This window comes from Peromyscus californicus, unplaced genomic scaffold (assembly GCF_007827085.1).
Source record: "Peromyscus californicus insignis strain IS unplaced genomic scaffold, ASM782708v3 Scaffold_4__1_contigs__length_199733344, whole genome shotgun sequence".
NCBI classification, from domain to species: Eukaryota; Metazoa; Chordata; class Mammalia; order Rodentia; family Cricetidae; genus Peromyscus; species Peromyscus californicus.
Genome location: NW_026294562.1, coordinates 102,894,707 through 102,917,623, shown reverse-complemented (window position 1 = coordinate 102,917,623; position 22,917 = coordinate 102,894,707). Strand labels below are relative to the sequence as shown.

Here is a 22,917-nt window from a genome sequence, read left to right as displayed (position 1 = left end):
TGTAGAACAGGGGTTCTCAACCTGTGGGTCATGACCCCTTTGGAATTGAGCAACCCTTTCACAGAGGTCACCTAAGACCATCAGAAAACACAGATATTTACATTATAATTCATACAGTAGCAAAATTAGTTACAAAGTAGCTATAAAAATAATTTTATGCTTAGGGGTCACCACAACACAAGGAACTGTATTAAAGGGTTGCAGCATTAGGAAAGTTGAGAACCACTAGTGTAGAGAAAGGAAATACAGACTGAACATTCCCAATATGAATGAATCAAATTCCAAATGCTCTGAATTCTGAACATTTTTGAGGTGCCAGCATGTTCACAAGAGGAACATTTCATATCATGAAATTTTGTTTCACGCATAAAATCACTTGATATATGAAATTACCTTAGGGCTATGTATATAAAACATACATAAAACATAAACAAATTTTACATGTAGACATGGGTCCCATGCCAAGCATCTTGTCATGTAAATATTCTAAAACATAAACATTCTTCCCCCAGGCATTTCATATAAGGACTGTTCAACCTCCATAAGGCTAGAAGAGTTGGCAGGGTCCCCCAGAACGTCCCTACATGGGATAGGGCTTCCTGTGTTGTATAAAAACCATTTGGGTAGGCCAAAATGTACCTGGTTTACTTCAAAGCAAGAATAAAGAATGCAAAACAAGCATCCTCAGCATGGCATTTGAAGGTCCTTCACCTGTGTTATGTTACTCTTTAAGTGTGCCATGCTGTTTCTCGACTGCTCCACTGCCAGCTGTTGTCACGGCCTGCAGTCCAGCCCTCTGTCTGCTTTGTCTGGGACGACAGCTCTCCTTTGTCCCCAAGACTTGGCCCAGACTAAGGAATCACTTCCTATGGAGGGAGTTCTCTGGCTGGCTTGGGGCCTCCTCTGAGACTGCGCAGATTGGCCATGCCTTCTCCTGTTGGCACACACCACCTATCGCCAGCCTCCTCCACGCCTCAGCTCTCCCTGCATCAGGACCCACCCCTGCAGGCTGTGCAGAGCCCAAGCTGGGATCCGCCAGGGAACGTGTTTTCTTCCCGGCGCAGGTGAATGAGCTGCCACCCTCCACCGTCCCCAAGGAAAAGTTAGAGGTAAAGGAGAGTGACCAAAAGAGACCACTAACTGCACCCAGAGAGGCCAAGAGGACGCGGAGGAAGCACCCGTCTGCCTCTGCGCACACCAAGTACTATGGTTATGAGGAGCTGCTCACAGCCAAGCCTGACCCGGCCTTTGTGGAGCCCAAGGGTATGTCAAGGCCAGGGGCACCCCTCAGCCCAGAGCAGGCCGTGCCAGGCCAAGGCTGGTGCTGCCCTCCATCTGGATGTCTGTCGGGGGTTCTTAGGGCACGGCAGCGTCACTACGCTTTGCTGAACCTTCAGTGCTTTGGGGTCATGGTTTTTTCAAAGACTGGCTGCATTAGCCCGGTTGCCCAGGGTGGGAAATGGCTCACAGAGAGGGTTAATGACCAAACAAAGCCAGGTTCCTGAGCTCCCGCCAGCCTCCGTTAAGGCCCAGTAGACCATCCCACCCCACCCCCCATCACCACCTGGTTTGGGGGAGCAGAGGCAGTGCCCTCTTGGCTATGATTCTATTTACTCTGATGTGTCAACAGTATCTGTGCCTCCAAAAGAGCCTGGAGCCGGTCTCCCGGGAGTCAGCCTGTCACGTGACCCCTGAGTTCAAGGAATCACTGTGAGGCTCTGAGCTCAGGCAGACATTTCACTCAGTGAATGGTGAAGCATTGGGGGGGGCAGATGAGGGAGCTCTGGGAATGACTTTCTTGGGCTCTGCAGTCCTTTCCCCAGCACTAAGCGGGGTCAGGGGTGACACCTGTTGCTGCTGCCTTCTCTGCTAGGCATCCAGAAGAACGCACAGGCCCTGCATCGCATGCTGAAGCAGCCGCTCATCTGCCGTTCCTCCAAGCCCAGGCTGGACACTTTCCAGAAACCCTACATCCCCAAGGAGAAGCGGGTAAGCACCTCAGCCACTGACTGCTCCTGAGTTCTGAGGTCTCTGCAGGACCTTGGGACCCTGAGGCCCGGTTCCCAGCACTCCCTACTGCCTGACGCAATGAGTGCATGAAGTGACAGGCCTCTTTACCTTGTGCCAGGCTGGGAGGATACCAATCCCACCCCCACGGAAGACCCGAGCGCAGCTGCTGGATGACATCCTCATTCGCATGCGGGACCCTCGGAACGTCACTGAAGCTCCTCTGGGTATGGTGCCACTGTCCTACCAGGGCTGGCGTCTAGCGGGGAGGACTGGTGCGAACCTAGAAGGGAGCACGGAAAGCAGGGAGGGCTGTGGAAGTGGGGATTTCCGAGCCACCTACGGTGTGTGCAGGGTGGGCAGGCAGGCAGGAGGCTCCCCTGTCACCAGGCACCTTCGGATTTTGAACTGAGGTATGACTGCCCACTGTGGGGGCTGGACTGCTTCCACCCACCAATATGCTTTGTGCATCTCTGGGCCAGGGGAACCGGGCGAGCCTGGCGCTGTCCTGTCTCGTCCCTGCAGGCGCCGTGCTGCAGCGGCGTGCACAGCAGCGCCTGGTGAACCAGAAGCAGTACCGGGAGGCCAAGAAGCTGCTCAAGGAGTTCCGTGCGCGCTACAGGCAGCTGGTGCGCAGCTCGCTGCGGACTGTGTTCACGGCCAGCCCGCCGCCCAGGCCGCCCACCCGCCGCGCGCTGAGCGCGGGCCAGCCCAAGTTGGGCCGCTTCCTCGAGTTCATGGACGAGTTCTGCCAGGACACCACGGCCAGCGACTCGAAAGAGTAGAGCTACGCACCGCCCTCCCCAGGGGCTATGTGCCCTGGACCGTGCCCAGCCCTGAACAGAGGGGCCTTGGGCTCCGTCTCGCTTCGTGGTCAGCATGTGGAGCTCGGCAGGACCTCGCCTCCGAGCCCGGCCAGGCTGCACCTGGTGGCTGGCCCAGCAGCAATAAAGAGTGGTGCATAGAGCAATCCAGTGGGTGCCAAGCATTCTTCTTGGAAGCCAGGCCAGGGCCACAGTGGTGGTGTCACTAAGGAAAAAAATCTCCACTGATTCCTGCATCCCAAGAGGGCTATGAGAAACCCACCTGACAGCTGAGACGGAGGAGTAGCATAGAAAACTCGGAAGTGCGCTCGCTACAGCCAGCAAGAGGCAGGGTAGCAGAGCAGAGGGCCAGAGGCTGGGTAGACAGATTTCCTGTAAGGAACGTTTTCCACTGTGAGGGGGCCAGAAGATGGAATGGTCCCTTTTGAGATAATGGCTGGTAGAAGAGGGGAGGGGTTAGTTTCCCAGGGACCTATAATCCAGGACACAGGCTAAAGGCAAGAACACAAACATCGGGGCTGGGCAGGCACCCCAGTTCGTAATAAAGCAACATTCTGGCCAAGGCAGACTGGGGCTGCTGCATTCCTGGTGTGTGCCCAGTAGGCAGCACCTACCCCAGAAGGGTCTGGAGAAGTCCACCGGGGCTATGCTGTGTGTGTGGGACCTAAGATTTCTCCCCTGGGGACGGCGACTTCAGATCTGGGCAGCAGACCTGCAGTCCCTAGGGTCCAAGTATGCTTCTTGATCCTCAGCAAGGCAGACTCCCCAAATCCAAACCCCAACCATTTGCATATTATTGAACTCAACTTCACAGACTCATGTAAATAGCCAGTTAAGTGCTTACATGAAGCTGTGATCATACTCAGACATACACATGCATGTGCCATCACTACACAGGCCACACCAGGTGACAAGAGTATCGTTAGCCCATTTAGACGCCTGACAGGTCAGGTGATGCAGTGACCCACAGCAGCAGCAGCCACGTTCAGAGCATTTGTGGCTGACTTGCTAGCATCCATCTTTCCCTTACTGTTAGGAGAAGTCACCCTGACAGTCACACTGCCAACCCACCAGGTTCCACTTCTGGAGAACCTCCTAGAGTGCTCCCTTCAGCCAGATGTGTTCCTGCCACACAGTCTCAAGAATGGACCTACCTACCTACACACACACAACACACACACCATGTTCCAACCTAGCTTCTTGTAGTCACCCCAGTAATGGAACTGACTCGGGAGGAAAGCCCATTCGTGGGCAGTTTTAATGGCTATGTTAGAATGGACTGTGTAGCCTATCTGCCTAAGTCCCTCAGTTCCAGCTCTGCCCTTTGTACCCCCATGGCAGCCCCTTAACCAGTGTGAGGGCATTCCAAAGAGGGCACACTTGTCTGGGCAAAGCACCACTTTCTCTCAGGTGAACAAGCTGGTTGTCTCTCCTTACTAAGTTTCTGATCTTTCTAAATTCCTTTGGCTTCTTACCCCAGAAGCTGCTTTCAGAGTTCAAGCATGAGCCTTTTTCCAAACATGTAACAAAGTGTTGCAACTGAACCCCAAGCTGGAAGCCACCATGTAGTACCCCAACTCTGCTACTATTCTAGTAAGACTTGATAAGATGACGTGGCAACTCATGTTTTTCATCTTTTTTTCCCCTGGTATTTTCTGACAGGGATTCACGTAGCCCAGGGTAGCCTCAAACTATATAGCCAAGGATGACCTTGAACTCCTGATCCTCCTGCCTCCATACACTCGATGCTGGGATCACTCTTAACTTTCCGCTTCAGTTTACGTGTCCTTCAGTCATCCCAAACTGAGCCGGCTAGTCACCCGAGACACTAATGAGCAATCTGGAAGTTAGTGAGGCTCTGGGAGAACTGACAGATGGGAAAGCAAACTGTGCTCACATCTGGAATTAACCCAGAATTCCACAGGACAGTGGGTAAAGTGGGAAGACAGCCTGGTCACTGGCCCCACCAGTTCCAGTCCAGACAGCAACTAGAACCACACTGTTGGCCAAGGCCAGTGGTAGAGCTTTGCACTGCGAAGTTAGCTGAGGCCACAGCAGCAGAAGATGCAACCAGCAGCTTTGGAGTCAGAGGCCCAGCACCTAGGCTCTGGAGTTCCAGCCAGGGCTAGAGTTCCCATCTGTAAAGGACACGCAGCATACCTAGTTACAAGGGAATGAATAGTGTGTACAGCGCCTTGCTACCCTAGGGACCAAGTGCCGAGTACTGTTTTCAAGACTCCAACTGGCTGCATGTTCACTTTAACCACTCTCCCTTGAACGCCTTGTGTAAAGTGACTTCAGAGATCCTGCATGTGCTGGCAGAGTCTTCTAGGGTCGTTTTCTGAGTTTAAGAGAAACAGGTTAACATTTGTTCCATGCTCTGTGAAAAACTCATGTCAGAGATTTTTTTTTATGACTTTCTGAGCAATGGTTCCAAAGAAGAGCATTTTTAACAATCATTTTTGTTGTTGTTGTTTTGTTTTGTTTTTTCAAGACAGGGTTTCTCTGTGTAGCTTTGCGCCTTTCCTGGAACTCGCTTTGGAGACCAGGCTGGCCTCGAACTCACAGAGATCCGCCTGCCTCTGCCTCCCGAGTGCTGGGATTAAAGGTGTGCACCATCACCATCCAGCAACCATCATATTTCTAAGTCCAGCTGTAAGGTGCAAGGACAGTGGCATCTCCCAGTCATTCTTTACTCAAACTTGGGTCTTCAGAGAAGTTACAATGGTCTCAAGAGGTCAGGAAACTGTAAATACCAGCCATTAGAACACATAAAATGATAGGCTTGTTCCCTGTGGAGATCCCACCCCAGTGCCTTCCCACTCATTCTGAATGCCCAGGTAAGGCCTTCCCACTCAGGTACCTCCCTGGCCCAGGACAGCACCCAAACAAATACCTGCCTTAAGCTTAGTGTACACTGTCAGACGCAGCACTCTAGAGACTAACCAGAAGTAGACGGTTTGCTTTCAGGAGTCTGCTTTACTGCATTTTCAACTTGGGCCTCGCCTGGAACAGGCACATACACACATTGAAGAATGCACTTTGGTACTGTTTTAATCATACATTATCCCACTTGATTCCACACCATTTCACTGTGGTAAAAGCATCCCTTGACAGGGCATACCTTGTCCCAAGTCCTCTGCCAAAAGGCTCTTTATGAGTCAAGGGGGTACAGACAGCAGTGGCAGTCCACCAGGATGCAAGGCCCCTTCTCCGATCCTAATGTAAACAGGTTGAGTAAGTCACAACCACCAGACCACAAGGAGCTATAGCAGGTTGCCTAAAACCAAACAGACAACCAATTTATATTTCTAGGTGGAAAGGTTCGGCTCTTGGCTCTTTATACAACTATATTTGTACAGTTAAGAGTAAACAGTGTATCAGGTGCAAAAAGAAAGGGGGGAACACCCACTAGTTGGCATTTCAACTAGTCACTTCCTGTCTTGCATAGTATCTGTTATCTTGCTTTGCTGGAGGCTTCGGGCTGATGGTCATGTCGGATGCAAACTGGGACCTGCCGGGCTGCACTGGTGGCACAGCTTGGAGGGCAAGTGCCAGCAGGGAGAACTGACTGCTGCTACAGAGTCTGGCACCAGGAGGAAGCTCCGCCCTGCACAGCTTGACACGGAAGCCTGCACTGTCTGTGCTCACACTCAGCTTAGGGAAGGGAGACGAGCAAGCCTGACCTTAGCGTGACTTTGTCTAGCTCTTTCTGGCCCTGAGACACCAGAAAGGGAGGGAGCCTGTTCAGAGCCTAAGGTCAGCACTCACACATTCCTGACAACAAACTTAGGAAACACAAAAGTACATTTTCCCCTCAGAAGAAACACTGGCAAGACACAGAGCAGCCTGCTCACGTGGGCTTGGGGCTTCTTCTGCCATCCCTTGACGGAATTGGTAACCTCTGTGGAGCTACATCTCTTCTGCAGAACAGGCTTCAGAATGCTACAGACCATTCACAGGCAAAGGAGCATTTCTGGATCATCAAAGAGAATCTGTGCAGCAGCCTTGTCTTCAAAATCTGCTCCCTGCCCTACTGGCTCCTAAGAACTTTAACCAGCTCCCTTCTCTCTAAAGGCTAAATCTAAGGAGCATTCTCTGGTTGATGAGGAAAGGGCTGGCTAAGAAAGATTTAAGACCCTAAGGAGGTTGATTTTGAAAGAAACAGCAAAGGCTATGATTAAAATAACTACAACAAAATTCCACTCATTACTTAGCTCACACTACAGGGTTTTCCCTATTAAGTACCCTATTTAGTATGGGTGTATTCAGGGGATATAGGTACATCTTCACCGAAAGAAACAAAAGAAAAAGCCATTCTCAAACCTCTGTCACTCGGGCGTCTCCTTCCTTCACAAATTGTATAACTCATTAGTATTCAGCCCTAGAGAACTACAGCAGAAATCAGAACAGTGGGTCTTCATTTAAAGAGGGGCTAGGCCTGGTCCAGCTTTAACATCTCATGATGATAAGCTAGCCTCTACCCCTCCTGATGGCTCTCCACTTCAGTGACAAGTTAGGAAGAAGAAACCCCAGGTCACCGCCGGTTCTGGTGAGAGGTCAGCTTGGGGAATGCATTAGGAGGTCCCTCAAGTGAAGAGTGGGCTTCTCCGGCCTCTCAGTGACCCAGACCTGCCTCATTTCTTGGAACTTGAAGTAAATGCAGCTTCTGAACAGAGCAACTGTTCTATTATCACTGCAGGAGAAAATCCATTCTTCCCTGGAAAAGTTACTTAGGAAATGGAAAAAGCAGAGTTAATCAAACGCATAAATCTTGATGAGATATGGAAAACGTTGCCAGTGACAGGCTGAGTGCTAGATCTCCTGAGCAGGACCATTGAAGAGCATTGTTATAGATGAAATGGCCTTCCAAAGATCATTAACACACTCTCTAGCCGAACATATGTCCACACACACTGCACGAGACAGCCCCCCCAACAACAGGGTCTAGCCTGTGGTCCAGCACACTGGGGCGGTCTAAGACTCAAAAGTGCCTACTGAATGAACACAGCCTTCAGTAGCAGCTTCCCATTTTAGTCAGTGGCTAGTTTGTAACCAGACAATAATTAATTAAATAGCTTTACTCTCTGAGGGGCATCTTACCTTAAAAAAAAAAAAAAAAAGAAAGAAAAAGAAAAAGACATTTATGACCAGTACATCCTCCATACAAAAAAAATGTTTTGGGTTTTTTGTTTCTTTTAATAAATGAGGCCAATTAAGAAAGAATTCCTGAACAAGCCTCAGCCAGACTTAACTTTTTTTTTTTTTTTTTTAAGGTAACTAAGGGACAGAAGTCAGTTGCTGGCTGAACAATCCCTGACTTGATGACAATCCATCCAGATGACTTCTTCCAACAGGGACAATCAGCCGCAGGGTTACCTCTCTGGGGAAGGGCTGCCAAGCCCTCTTGAGGAATGGCAAGATGCACCATCCTGTTCCTCATCCTTTCCTCTTTAATAAGAAAGGGAAACAAGCAGAATGCATATACACAAGGGCACGGCGGAACATGGGCAATGTGCAGGGTGGGCAGAACTGCAGTGACTTGTGGGAAGTATTGATTTTGTGAAATCTCTTTCCTCTAGCTCACCTACCCTCCCAACCATTCTATTTGTCTCTACTCATCAGGAATCCACGTCAACAACTGTAGCTGTAAAGAGCTTCAGAAAGCACTGCGATGGGGATTTTCAGAAACAGTGTTCAGGTTTCAGTGACTAAACGTGAGAGCGTCCTGCATGTGGCATGTTAGTAGTTTTCCATCTTCAAAGCTCCTCACCGGAAACTCGCTGCCTCCACTTGGAGGAGCACTGCTCAGCAGGAAGCATGGGAATCAACACTGTCTGCAGCACAGCTGAGTCTCACTGGGGTGCACAGGGACAGCCACAGTCCGGCCCAGAGTCTGCAACACTTGCTTAGCAGCGACGCTGCACCTGCAGCCCACACCTGTCACCACCACTGTGCACACTCTTAAAACCAGGGTAGTAACTAGGGGCAAGGGGATATTTAAAATATATATTTCTCATCTCTTAAAAATATTTTACCTTTTTACCAAAACCCAAAATTAATTCCAACTGAAAGTGTTTTTCTACTGATTAGTGACATATAAAAGGGTGGCATGTGGAAAAATGTGTCTTTGCTACTACCCAGTAAGACTAGCCTTCCAATAATAATTACTAAGATCATAAAGGGAATATGTGAAGTGGCACACATTTCAAAGTTTTCTCTAATGGAATCTCCTTGTATGTGCAGACCAGGGCCAGCTCTCCTTTTTGGGGCATTAACACGCCTTTAGCAGCCCTTAAAGCCTTAAGTTGCCTAGGACAAGAAGTAAAGTGGCATGAATATAAAGGAATGAGACTGTTGCATGTCTGTAAAACATACACCCACACCCCAGGACTCACACAGGTTCCCCATCAGAGCAGCCTCTGAAGCCACCTATCTTGGTGATGGCCACACACATCCAGCATCCCCGGGAAGAGTCAGCTCTGAGCTGCAGAGAAAGTAGCTCTGTCTGCTTTAGGGACGCCTTGCTTGGGACTCCACATGCTCCTTCCCTCCTTCCTAGAAGCTTCAACCAACTTTGGGCTAATTCCAAATCTGAGGTTCTCTCTTCTAGAATCCCAAAAGACTGACATCTGCCCCCAGGAAACAGCACTACAGGTAACTACTCTCAGCTGCTGACTGTAGCTTTAGCTATTTCTAGACTGACTGTTTCAGAAACACTCTGATCAAAGGCAACTTCACTGGAGAACTATGCACTATCCTGCTGGGACCTTGCAAGGGGGACAGCAAAGGGTGGGTACAGGAGCTCTGGAAGGTTTGTTAAAATGCCAGTCAAATGACTATGGTAACAGCTCATACAGACACAGGGAATGCCAGCCCACCTGAGAGTCCCTAAAATCGTATCATAATCCCTATTTTCATTGAGCCCAGAAGGGCAGAAGCACCAAGCACCACCAGGGATGCAAAAGACACACAGTGTCATCTGCTAAGAAAAATAAACCCCAAAGGTCCATGGGACTACATTTACCAGCTGTATCCAGCTAGATACCTTGTTTCCACAATATGGAGTCTCAGCATTATCTCTGCCTGACTTTGGGGCAAGTTTTTCATGATTTTTAGACCAAAATTGCAGATAGCCATTGCCAAGTGGAAAGTAGTAAGGAAACCTCATAGTTATCTCACAGGCTAGGACTCCTGCGAAAAACAGGAGCCTATAAATGGGGTAGGTGAGTTCACTGCAGTTCTACGATTTACATCTCAGCAATGTTACAATCTCAGCAATGTTAATTACTTCTAGGTGGGCTTCACACTGTCACACTCAGTGCCTAGCCAGTCTCCCCAGGTAGCCGTGGCATGCCCTTGGGTTGTATTTCCTTTGGGCACCCCGTGATTGTGGAGAATCCATGGGACTTGTGGCCAGGAGACACAGTGGTCAGCCTGGACTACAACACTTGGCAGTTGAGAGAACCTGAACATCTGCACTGCAGCTTCATCGTCCAGCTGACAACACTTACAAGTCAGGAAGAGCAGGTGTCAATCACACAGCATCAATCAAATGTCATAGTTTACACAGAGAATGTAAATTAGCTTCCGGAGAAGCCAAAGTTCTAAGCTCAACTGATTTAGGTGTGTAGAGTTACACAGGGGTGACAAAGACGAACATGATCACTTGTTTACCTCAGGTCTTCCACAGCACTGCACTGTTTGTCTCTGAAGAATGAATGTCTATCTGCAAGGCTGACTTAAACACTGCTCTGTTGTAAGAAGCCAGGGTTCTTATGAGTGTGAGAAGGTACCGTCTCCCTGCCATCTCTAACTCTGGCCATCATGTTCATGAATGAAGCCAATCCCAATCTCATTCCAAGTGGGTGCTGCCAGATTTGGGCCCAGAAGCCTTCAGAGTTGGCTCACTCAGGGGGTGAGGAGTATGGCCCAGATCCTAGAGAGGCAAATATGCAGACCCTTGGCTTTGATTACCAAGGCTCTGAAGCCTCTCAGAATCATATTAGACAGTGTTTTGCCATTGAAAGAAACTCAAAGTGAGAACATTCAGCTAGCTCTTTTGGATAAATGACTGAGGCCAAGGACCTCTGCAAAGCAGGTAACACCACACTGTACAGTAAGTGCTACTTGGCTCCAGCCAGGCTGCTGGACCGTAAGAGATACTGATCCACGTTGCCTTTCCGCCGGCTCACAGTCCGCCTCTCACTGTCAAATGTACGCTGTGACTGAAGAGCCATCGGCTGGTCCTCTTCCTCCTCCTGCCATTTCTGCCCCACCTCACACAGCCCTGGCTCTTTGGGGGCCAGGCCCATGTCACTGCTGGGTGGTCGCAGTTTCTTAACACCATTTTGTTCCAAGTGCTTGGTCTTACAGCGCCTTTTCCGGCCCCTGCGCAGGGAAGGAACTGGCTCCTCTCCTAGGCTGTTGATCAGAATGCCGTTAGTCAGATCAAAAGGACTGAGTGTCCTCAGCTGTCTCTTTGTTTTAAAGACCCCACCCAAAACATCACCCTTAGGCAGCGCTGAATCAACTGCCGAGGTCTTCATGACTGTGCTTATGCAAGTTTTGTCTAATGTGGCATCTAGGGTGGACCTTGACTCCTCCAACTGTTCCCCTTCCAAAGAAGGTCCACTGGCTACTCCTCTGTACTCTGAGGAATGGCAGGTCTCCAGCGGAACCTCATGGCTCCTTTTTCTAACACAGTCCTGATCTACTCTTGTCTGGTTAACAGAAGGGAAATACTCAAGGGCAGTGGAGGTGGGCCCAGCACACTCTGAGAGCATCTGGGCCCTGGACAGTCTTGTATTTAAAGGCAGAGGCAGCCTCTCCTTGCTGGAATGGATCGCTTCCGAGCCCGGTAACTCCTCCCCTCCTTCAGGGGCCAGGGAGGTGAGAGTGGCTTTGGAAAGGGTCTTCTTGATCTGCCGCTCCTGGAAGATCTGTTCCCACTTCTTGAGTATCCGTGGACTAGCCTCGTAGGAAGTCTGCTTTTGCAGGCTTCTGTTCAGGTTTCGAGGTGTTGACTTGATGATGAGTGGACTTAGCACTCGGCCATCAGGGAGTCTCTTGGGAGGGGTGCATGGCGAGCAGACAATGGGCTTGAAGTGGTTGAGTTCTTCAGAGATGCTGTCGTTGCTCTCAGGGCTGATAGAGCGCTCTGGCTTATGCAAGGAAGCCAAGGACGAAAGGGAGCTGAAGGGCAGGCGTTTTTCTACGGTTAAGTCAGGGGCCGAGAGGCAGCGGTTGTTTTGAGTGGACAAGAGAACACCAATAATGGGGGTGGAGCCTGGAGTTATAGTTGTGACCTGAAAGAAATATAAAAGATGGTGTGTGTGTATTTTTCTTCACTTTTTGTATTGTTTATTTTTTATTTTTTAAAACTTGTGTATATGTATGCACATGTATGTGCAGGTGTCCAAAGAGGCCAGAGAGCATGTTGAATCCCCTGGAGCTAGAATTATGGGAAGCAGCAGCCTGATATGGGTCTGGTTCTCCGCAAGAACAAGTGTTCTCAATTGCTGAGCCAGCCCTCCAGGCATCTCATGCATGTATTTGTTTCTACATAAGTCCTTTGGGTGGAGGGAGGACAGGGAAGGAAGGGAGGAAGGGTAATGTGCACCTGAAACTGGGGAAATTCCAGCCTAGAACACACACACACACACCTGAAGGAGTTAGCAACATGAAAACTTCATGGAGATGGGGCTTACGGAAACCTTTAAAAAGGAGTCTATGATGGCTTAATATCCCCATCTGTCTACTAATTGGAAACTTCCTATCTGTCTGTAGGATTCTCTGTGTACTATATAACCTGCCTGTGTGTGCTGAGGGGAGACAGAAGGGCAGAGAGCCCCAGCAGCAGCCTGAGGCTGAGGTGTACCTTGGCTCTGTGGGGTGGAGCTGCTCTGAGCCTGCTCTTCACTCTGTCCTGAACTGTGTCGCTGCAGCTCTGACTCCGCTGCACCTTGCTGTTTAGCTTCCTGAAAAAAGAAGACATAGTTACAATTTGTCCATACATGAGTTTAGAAAAGACCACAATCTCTTTTACCATTCTAAGCCATTCACCAAGAAAGACAATTCCTGTAAGTAGCTATAATAGAAAACAGGTTACTTATTAACCAAATGCCAGAGAAAGACAAGACTCTTGTCTCCAGCCCCTGCCTGGGGAAGTAGAGAGGACCTCCCTCAGAAGGGTGTGTACAGCATGCAATTCCCTTACAAATAAAACCTGTTCTTCTTCCTCTTAGACCCAAACCTCTTCTCAAGCAATCTAAGGCAGCCATGAGATGAAAAATGGAAGCACTTAGGAAGATGCACCACAATGTTCTGTGTTTTTATTTAGGGAGTCAAAATTAAGTGTAGTCTCTTGCTTAACCCCATTACATTTGAGTTTCCAAACACTTAAGTCCCAATGACTTAAGAATCTTCCAGAACACATGATTTTTATCTTATGAATGATAACTTTACAATTTTTGTTTTACCTATTTTATGTGTGTGGGTGTTTTGCCTGCATGTATATCTGTGTTAACACATGCACACCTGGTGCCCATGTAGGCCAGAAGAGGGCGTTGATCCCCTAAGACTAGAGTTACAAACGGTTGTGAGCTGCCATGTGCATGCATCTAACCTGGTCCTCTGGAAGAGCAGTCAGTGATCTTAACCACTGACTCATCTCCTGAGCCCCTCAATTATGACTTACAAACCACACTCCACAGTATTTGTATTGAGTGATGCAGTCCACTACATTATAGTGTGATAAATGAAGTAACAGAGTTGTTGTTATAAAGCTAAATTTCTAAGTCATTTGTTGTTGTTTTTCACCCTCTCAAGAGTCTTATAGTTTAGGTTGTTACATTTGGGTCTTAGTTTCATTCTGAACTACACTTTGTTTGTGGTAAAAGGTTGGGGGTCTAACTTCTATCAGCTGTATGGAATGCCAGATGGAATCTACTATGGAGCTGCATGCACACAGCAAGCAGTCGCCTACACCACACAACAGCTGACTTTTTTCCTTCTGCTTGACACATGTCTCACCATGCATTCATCACATACGCAGTACATACAAGACACTGATGGGCATTGCCCAGGCACCGAGAATATAAAGCAGATGAGACAGTCAAGGTCTTCAGGGAATCAGAGACCAGTGGAACAGACAAATAATTCAGTTTATACAATTTAAGTCATGGGATAAGAGGCAGAAATAGCATTAAAAAAGGGTTATAACTAAGATGGAATGAAAAAAACTGGAAAATCTATAGCATGTCCATTTTGCTGGATGAACAAGTATTTCCAATAAATCAAGACAGACACATAACTATGTAGATAATTCCAAACAAAAATTATTTCCTCAATTGACCCTAATTAGCTCTTTAATGGGATGCATCATCTGAACTCTTTTGTAGAAAAGATTTTAATGTCAGAGCTGGCTCAGAGAAAACTTAGAAAGAAAAGGGAGGGAGGGAGGGAGGGAGGGAGGGAGGGAGGGAGGGAGATCTTAGTATTTTTGCACCCTGCATCTCCAGAGAAGGCCTGTCCACCATTGAGAATGGCTTCTATTCCAGCACCTGTGTGGTTTTGCCCATTCCATTCTTATGGCCACATGGTGTTAACAGGAGAAAATGGTGGCTATGTAACACATATGTGCACTTTAACAAGAAAACTCAGCGCTTAACTCAAATGAGGTGAGAATCTCCCACAATTTTGGAGCAAGCAAAAAACTTCAACATCACCTTAAGAAGACAGCTTCTTAGAAGCAATCTGGCTTAACACTTTACCTAGAAAAATATTTAAGTTCATTTGCATTCCTAGAAGCCACACAAACGATCAGTCATGTAAGCCACCTGTGGTGGTTTGAATAGGAACGGTCCCCATAGACTCATGTGTTTGAATGCTTGGCCCATAGGGAGTGGCACTATTAGGAGGTGTGGCCTTTGTTGGAGGAAGTGTGTCACTAAGGGGATTGGCCTCATATACTCAAGTTACGCTCAGTGTGGCAGATAGTCTCCTGCTGCTGCCTGCAGATCAAGATGCGGAACTCTCAGCTCCTTCTCAGCACCATGTCTGCCTGCACACAGCCGTACTTCCTGTCATGACAACAATGGACGAACTCTGAAACTTTAAGGCACCTCCAATTACTGTTTTCCTTTATAAGAGTTTCATTGGTCATGGTATCTCTTCACAGCAATAGAAACCCTAACTCAGACACCACCACAAAAGGCTTTGTAAATAACGTGCATTTTGACCACGGATTTAGAGCTGAAAGAGGCGGCCTCACTGTTTCAGATACATGACTTTTAGTGAGGCAATCAGACAATGAGAGGAAAAGATTTCCTGACCAGTGCAAGAAAGAAGACCTTTGCAACTTCAGTACAGCAGCTCTCTGGAACAGTCTGAAGCCACTGGAGGGGTCAAGCTGAAGCTGCACCTAAACCATGAATTCCAAATTCTGTACTGAGGAATTAACAATACAGGCTATGAATCCACCTTGTCAGGGTTAATGGCCAAGGTGACAGTTACTAGTCTCGTTTCAAGTCCAAATTATAGACACACAAATGACTACTGCCTGTAGCTGGGAAAACCATTTCACATCTCTCCCCCTCAACTCCATATTGGTGAAGGAAAAGACCCAGGGAGCAAACTTACATTTGTGATGATGAAGCAAGCATACAATGAAGACACCCAAACGAGTTTCTGACAGAGAAAATATTTTTATAAACTTTAGCATTGTCTACTTCTATGAAGAGTCCACTGGAACTTTTTTTATTATGGTTTTTCCTCCCTCCAAGGCTCTAAAACCTGAAGACTGATCATCATAAATGCCACATCACTGTAGTTTCCACTACCTATAAAACTGCTTTTTCATTACCAAATCCATTGTAGACATTCCTATTTGCTGCAAGCCACAGGAAAACGTAATGGCATTCAGCTACTATCACAAAAGCTACTACTTGGAAAAGTCAAGGACTTCTCCAAAGATCAAGCAAGCCATGGCTTAAGAAATCTTGGTGATATTTTGCTTTTGTGTGTGTGTGTGTGTGTGTGTATATATATATATATATATATATATATAAATTTGCTGGTTCCTAAAATGATTTTCTTGCATGCTTCCAAAGAACTCCTAACAGTGTATTTATCTAAAATGCCTATCAAGCATCCAAGGCTGAACGAAACTACACCTGTCTCCTAGGTCAGGCAGATAGCTTTATTTCTTGTGCAATTTAGGGTGAGATCCTCCTTTCTTATACAACCTTACTAATAGACACCTAACTTCTTACCTAACCACTTTTAGGAATGTAGACTGAGCACACAAATCCACTTTTTAATATACAAACCGGTCATTAGCACTCAGTTGACCTCCTCTTTTACCACCCCCATCATGGATTGTAAAAGAAAGCCTGGTAGTCACTGCCTGAGGAAAATTCTTACCTGCCTTTATGACCCTGTAGAATTCAAGCCTGTGACCTTGCTCGACTAGGGGATTGCTATTGCTTGGGTTTATTACTGGATTCCTGGGAGATTTAGGAGAAACGTGGAGAACTTAGAGATGGAGAACAGAGAGGGATAAGGAGGATTAAGAGAGAACGTGTGGATGAGATGGAAGATGAGGAAGAGCCAGATGGGGAAGTACTAGCTGGGTAAGAACAAGATGAAAAGGACCTAGATGAGGCAGAATTGAGACGAGAGAAGTAAGATAGAACATAGAGGAAGCAGTAGATGAATATAGAGAGAAATCAAGGCAAGAAAGGAGCGAGGCACGAGAACAGAACTGAAGCTGTGTAAATGGGATGTTATTCCAGATGAATTAAAGCAAATGGACTAAAGAGCTCGGTGTGCTGAGATTCTATTTCCTGAAAATAGTCCTCGCTGTTCATAGTTCTCTCTCCTGACCCCTGGGATGTATAATATTAAGGCTGGTCCCTCTAATATTATATAAGACCTACTGCCACAGTATCCTCCACCATAACTGCCACTACAGTTTCTGGAACTATTGATGTTTCCTCCACAACCAAAGTTGTCACCACCACCAAGCTTGCCTCCATGACCACCAACCAAGTATTCAGAGCTATCTCAGCCCCTTTGGCTAGATGAAACGTGAGCCATGCCTTACTTCAACAGTAAGGCTTTCCTCACGTCACAGCTGTGACCAACAGACAGTATTTCTGGACAGTCATACCTATGTAGTCACGGCCATCAAAGGTTACATAAACAAAGCTCCTCTTCTGGATGCTGCCACAGTGAGCCATGATGTCAATCACTTCAGAGTTCCCATGCTGTGTCAAACAATCTGTCAGAGCATGTTTGTGGTGGTTTGAACGGCCTCCATAAGCTTATATATTTGAATGCTTAGTCATCAGGGAGTAGCATTCTTTTTAAAAGATTAGGAGGTGTGGTCTTGTTGGAGGAAGTGTGTCACTGGGGGTGGGCTTTGAGATTCCAAAAGCCCACACCAGGTCCAGTGTCTGTCTCTGTGTCTCTGTCTTTGTCTCTCTCTCTCTGCCTATGGATCAGGATGTAACTCTCAGCTACTGCTCTAGTACCTGCTTGCATTCTGCCATGCTTCCTGCCATGAGGAAAATGAACTAAACCTCTGAAACTTGTAAGCAAGCCTCCAATTTAATGTTTTCTTCTATAAGAGTTGCCACAGTCATGGTGTCTCTTCACAGCAATAGAACATGGACTAAGATAATGTTTCTCCAGTATCTTCTTTAATGCTCCTGAAAAAAATCTTCCACAGTGAAATGGGTGCCTCATCTTCTGAGGTCACCTTCTGTAGATCTGCTCTTCCATCCTCCTTGTGAGGTCTTACAGGCATGTCTGCATACACCTCTTTTACAGCAGTTTATGTGACCAACCCACAGCCCTTGAAGAATTGAGTGTTTGGCTATCTCAGGAATGCCCCTGTTGGACTCTCACGAAGCTGCTTAGGTTTCACAGGAGACTTGGACTTGAACATGACAGCTATGGGAGATAGGCTCCAATTGATGCTTCTTTTTGGGTTGGTCATGCACATATAATATCGAATTAACTGTCTCAAAAACTAAACTAATAATTGAACCTTGCCTGACTTGAATATTTGTAAGATGAGCCCTAAGATCCAGGTTACATAATACTGACCTTAATGTGAGCTAACAAAGTCTAAAGTCAGTGTTTGCATATTAACTGGTCCATGGCAAGGATAGGCTAGGAGACAGGGAAGAAGATATGGAAGAGATGTTCTACAAGCACACGCCTCTATGCTTCTGCAGTTCTGACCAAGAGAGAATAACTTTTAAGGCCTTTATATACTGGTATATTAATCTGCAGGCTCTCTTTCAGAAGAAAGAATTATACCAGCCTAAGGGTAGAGGCAAAGCTGGTGAGAAGCAATTCACCCATTCAGCATGGACTCCAACAGAGGCAATGTCCCTTTGGTACAGTAACATTAATTTATTTTTAAAGTTATTTCACATTATAATATTAATTGTGTGCCGGGCAGTGGTGGCGCACGCCTTTAATCCCAGCACTCGGGAGGCAGAGCCAGGCGGATCTCTGTGAGTTCGAGGCCAGCCTGGGCTAGCAAGTGAGTTCCAGGAAAGGTGCAAAGCTACACAGAGAAACCCTGTCTCAAAAAACCAAAAAAAAAAAAAATAATAATAATAATATTAATTGTGATTTCTGGCTTTATTGGAAAAAATGATTTATTTTTTTTCTTCCTGTTTCATAATCATTAAGATGTAATATGACTGGGTATAGTAATCAGGAAGTGACAAGTACTCTGATGTGCAGTGCTGGAAGGACATTGTACTTCTGCTCACACACAGTTAGTCTATCTTCATCACTGTGTGTGTGTCACAGGCTTACCCACTTACTGGGTTCTGAGTCTATCAACTACGCTAACCGTCTAAGACAAATGGCCGTTCCACAAACATCACACAGCAAATAAACACCCAGGGAAGGCCCCACAGGAGTGACTGTTACTCCAGGGACGACACCTAAGAGTAAAACACTTTTACAAGGCCACCAAACTGCTTCAGAAGAACACACACGAAGGTTTCAGGAACAGACTTGATTGCATCAGAGACCTTCCAGGACAGAACCTCTGACCAAGTTATTAAACTTGGTAGCTTGTCCCAGTTACACAGAGACCAGTGACTTCTCCAGGAAAGAAGAGTCCATGTGTGTCCAGAGAGGCAGCAAAAAAGAGAGCTACTACATCGTGCTGGCAGGAAAGAAAACATGAGCCCTAGCAGGAAGGATGACTAAGGCCAGATTTAAGGAAAAAAGACAACAAAATGGGGTCACGACTGTGCTGCATGCCCCTATATTAAAACGGAGCACAGCTGGAACAGCCACTTTCAAAATGTCTACTAAACAAATGAGTGACTGCCCACCTGCCCGCCCTTCATTATTCCTCCAGGATCCAGCAACCATCCAACCTTGCTTTCTTTTTCTCCCCAGGACTTGCAAAGGCTAAAGGATCCAGAAATTCCTTGACCAAGATTTTTAAAAACTTCCTGAAACCCATGTTAGATCTAGGCAAGGAAAAGAAACTCAACACAGGTCTCACCCCTTCTAAGAGTTTTAAAGTCCAGAGGGAAAGTCTACAGATACTGTCAAACAGAAGAACACTCATCATTTCCATAGGAGAAAGGGTCACACTTTGCAGCTATGAAATTAACAGAATCCATCCAGAAAGAGGATGCCAGAAATGGGTAAATATGACTTTTCTATAAAAATTCAGGAGGGGCTGAGAAGAATGAGTTTGATTTCAAAGACCACTTGCAATCCTAACGCTAGGAAGGTGGGGACAAGTGGGTCCTAGGCTCCCTGGGCAGTCTTCTGGCCCACTTGCAAGCTTCAGGCCAATCAGGTGCCCTGTCTCAAAGAATAAGGTAGATGGCTCCTGAGGAACATCACTGGGAGTTAACCTTTGAGACACACACACACACACACACACACACACACACACACACACACACACACACACATACACACACACACACAAACAAGCCTCAAACTCAGAGATCCGCCTACCTCTGCCTCCGAAGTGTTGGGATTAAAGGCATGCGCCATCACTACCCGGCTGTAATCTACATTTGAAAATTCAGTTCCTACCTCTTTTTACTCCTTCTACTTGTCAGCAGCCCCTGTCATCCCCCAAATGAAGGAACTCTCAATTCAGCTGTCAGTCTCTTACCCTGCCAGGAAAGCTAAGGAGTAGGAGCTGTTCTTGGAAACAAAGGCCGAGCGATGAGTCTGGATCATTTGGCCCCGAGAAGGCTCTTCATTCTCTGAATCTGAGAGACGTGCAGGACACTGGCAAGGAGACACGGGAGATAAGATTGGGGTTCCCATCGGATCGATCAGAGGTATAGTTTCAAAGTTCAATCTCTAAGTCACTTTTCTGAGTTCCAATCTGATTACAAATGCTTTCTGAAAATACTAATTGCAAATGTGGCTTTAACTGAAAATATCCCAAATCAAATTGACCCATTATCAAATTGCATATGATATTTTCTTTCAACTCTGGGAGAGAGGTGACAGACTCAACACAGGTAAACAATGGCGATCTCTATGCACTTGGGTCTCTTTTCATAACCAGTTTGGTACCAAGCAAAAGACTGTTCAGATTCCCTCTCTTTAAAGGGTCACTCTAGGTTCAATGATTCATCTTTAAGTCTGTTTTTGCTGTCTCTAAATCGGTGGTTCTCAACATGTGGGCTGTGACCCCCTTGACAAACCTCTGTCTCCAAAATATTTACATTATGATTCATAAGAGTAGCAAAATCACAGTTATGAAGTAGCAACGAGAATAATCTTATGGTTGGGATCACCACACCATGAGGGACTGTATTAAAGCATCACAGAATTAGGAAGGTTGAGAACCACTGCCCTACTGTAAAGATTTTGCTAAGCTGATAAAGTATTAAATAAGCTAACATAAATCTTCAAAAAATAGACTTTACTTTTATTAAATAGTATTACAGAAAAAAGCTTAGTTTTATACTATTCACCAAATTCCTTTTAACTGATGAAAACTAAATTGCATTATTGCAAATAAATATATTTGCATTATTGCAAATAAACATAGACAAAAGCTACCTATGTCTCTACACTTCCATACCCACAACCTAGAAACATTAGGTAGGAAATGTTTACCTCTCATCTTTCTTTCACCTTGGATATAAATAAGTCTAAGGGTCCTTAAGACAGTACAGAGCATTGGGTAAATGAAATGCCTGCAGTGATACTGTCCCTCCCAAGGATACGCTGGTGGTGGCAGGGGAAGCAGGTGTGGTGCCTCCACACACCACAGAAAGGAGCTCATCATGCACACCACAGTTTCTAGGGGACAACTGAGCTTCAAAGCACACTTCTTTTCACCTTGTCTTCTACTTTTAGTAATTTACCACAGTGTTGTTTAAGACAGCAAGGTATCTACAGGAGATTAAAATAGTCACATACATTGTACTAGGGGAAAACCGAAGAAAGATAGGAATTCTTTATTTACAAGGAAAGGCACACATTGCACTTAGAAAACAGGTCAGATCAGGATAATTACCAAAATGCCTGTAGGGGTTACTTCTATGTTGTAGGATAATTAATCTTTCACTTCTGATTTATAATCCTTAATATAACTGTTAGCTATACTGTTCTGTTTTCCAACAATTCACATCATTATTGAAGTAATGGTACCATAAGAAAACAACAAATCAAACATTTTATTTCCATTATAAAGAATAATAGATACTCTCGCCTTTCTTAGAAAGAATATGCTCTGGGTTTAATAATTTCATGAGCATGCATCAGAAACTTGTGAGGGCCAAGGAATTGTAGGAGGTTTTTAACTAGGTCAGACACATGTCAACAAATAATTTCATACAGAAACAAACATAAAAATCTATAATGAGGGGCTGGAGAGATAGTTCAGTGGGTAAGAGAGCTGATTGCTCTTCCAGAAGTCCCAGGTTCAATTCCCAGCACCCACATGGCAGCTCACAACTGTCTCTGACTCCAAGATCTGACACCCTCACACAGACATACATGCAGGCAAAATGCCAATGCAAATAAAATAAAAATAAATTTAAAAAAATCTATAGTGGGAGCATGAAATCTTGTAAAAGTCACAATTATGAAGGGTGGAGTGAGAAAGCGAGGATGAATGAAGTGAGCAATCTCTACCAGTTTAAAGGTGACAGCTTTTCAACTGGACATAGAGAAACAAACCGCAAGCTGTTGAAAATGTACCTGAGGAGGGAAAGCAGAGTGTAGATGTTGGCAGCAAACCATTCTGCTCCCAAGAGCCTTGGAGCATACTCAAGGATGGAAAGACTAGCTAGAATCATAGTAAGGAAGGACCTGGGTGCTGGGTGAAGACTTCTCATCTAGTTCTCAAAGAAATGGAGAGCCACTGAGGTTTGGTAGTGGGGAAGTGTGATGACTCGTCTCCTCGGGACACACCCTCAAAACAAAGAGTCCTCTGGCTGCCTTTCCATTGAGACAATTTCAGATTTTCTTGGGTCCCAATTTTAATATAATGAAATCGCGTGTTCAAGACCAAACACTTGCCTTTTCCCTAGTACAGGAGCCTGAATACAGGGCTTTGCACATGCTAGTCAAGTGCTCCTCTACTCCACCGTCCAGTCAAATGCTCCTCTACTCCACTGTCCAGTCAAGTGCTCCTCCACTCCACTGTCAAATGCTCCTCCACTCCACCATACAGTCAAGTGCTCCTCCACTCCACTGTCAAGTGTTCCTCTACTCCACTGTCCAGTCAAGTGCTCCTCCACTCCACTGTCAAATGCTCCTCCACTCCACCATCCAGTCAAGTGCTCCTCCACTCCACTGTCAAGTGTTCCTCTACTCCACCGTCCAGTCAAGTGCTCCTCCACTCCACTGTCAAGTGCTCCTCCACTCCACCATCCAGTCAAGTGCTCCTCTACTCCACTGTCAAGTGTTCCTCCACTCCACCATCCAGTCAAGTGCTCCTCCACTCCACTGTCAAGTGTTCCTCTACTCCACCGTCCAGTCAAGTGCTCCTCCACTCCACTGTCAAGTGCTCCTCCACTCCACCATCCAGTCAAGTGCTCCTCCACTCCACTGTCAA

General features: G+C 46.4%; 2 protein-coding genes across 4 annotated transcripts in view; one reads left to right on the top strand and one right to left on the bottom strand.

Moving 5' to 3' along the window:
• The window catches only part of Xrra1 (X-ray radiation resistance associated 1), a 75,032-nt gene extending 67,062 nt beyond the window's left edge, over window positions 1-7,970 (top strand). Inside the window, exons 16-19 of the mRNA XM_052714181.1 lie at window positions 1,065-1,263; window positions 1,874-1,989; window positions 2,129-2,234; window positions 2,533-7,970. Coding sequence (XP_052570141.1) covers window positions 1,065-1,263; window positions 1,874-1,989; window positions 2,129-2,234; window positions 2,533-2,792 — 681 coding nt within the window. The 3' untranslated portion in view covers window positions 2,793-7,970. The remainder of the gene's footprint in view (window positions 1-1,064; window positions 1,264-1,873; window positions 1,990-2,128; window positions 2,235-2,532) is intronic.
• Rnf169 (ring finger protein 169) overlaps window positions 1-22,917 on the bottom strand; it is a 73,124-nt gene that overhangs the window by 1,603 nt on the left and 48,604 nt on the right. Inside the window, exons 4-7 of one of the 3 annotated variants that reach the window (XR_008213215.1) lie at window positions 20,008-20,126; window positions 12,712-12,811; window positions 10,509-12,139; window positions 2,119-2,290 (exon numbers count right to left, since the gene is read on the bottom strand). Coding sequence is in view for 1 of the 3 variants with exons in the window: in XM_052714182.1 (XP_052570142.1) it covers window positions 10,958-12,139; window positions 12,712-12,811; window positions 20,008-20,126 (1,401 nt within the window). In the remaining 2 variants the exon portion in view is untranslated. Of the gene's footprint in view, window positions 1-2,118; window positions 2,291-5,789; window positions 12,140-12,711; window positions 12,812-20,007; window positions 20,127-22,917 lie in introns of those variants that run through there. The other 2 variants (XR_008213216.1, XM_052714182.1) reach the window with 2 other exon arrangements.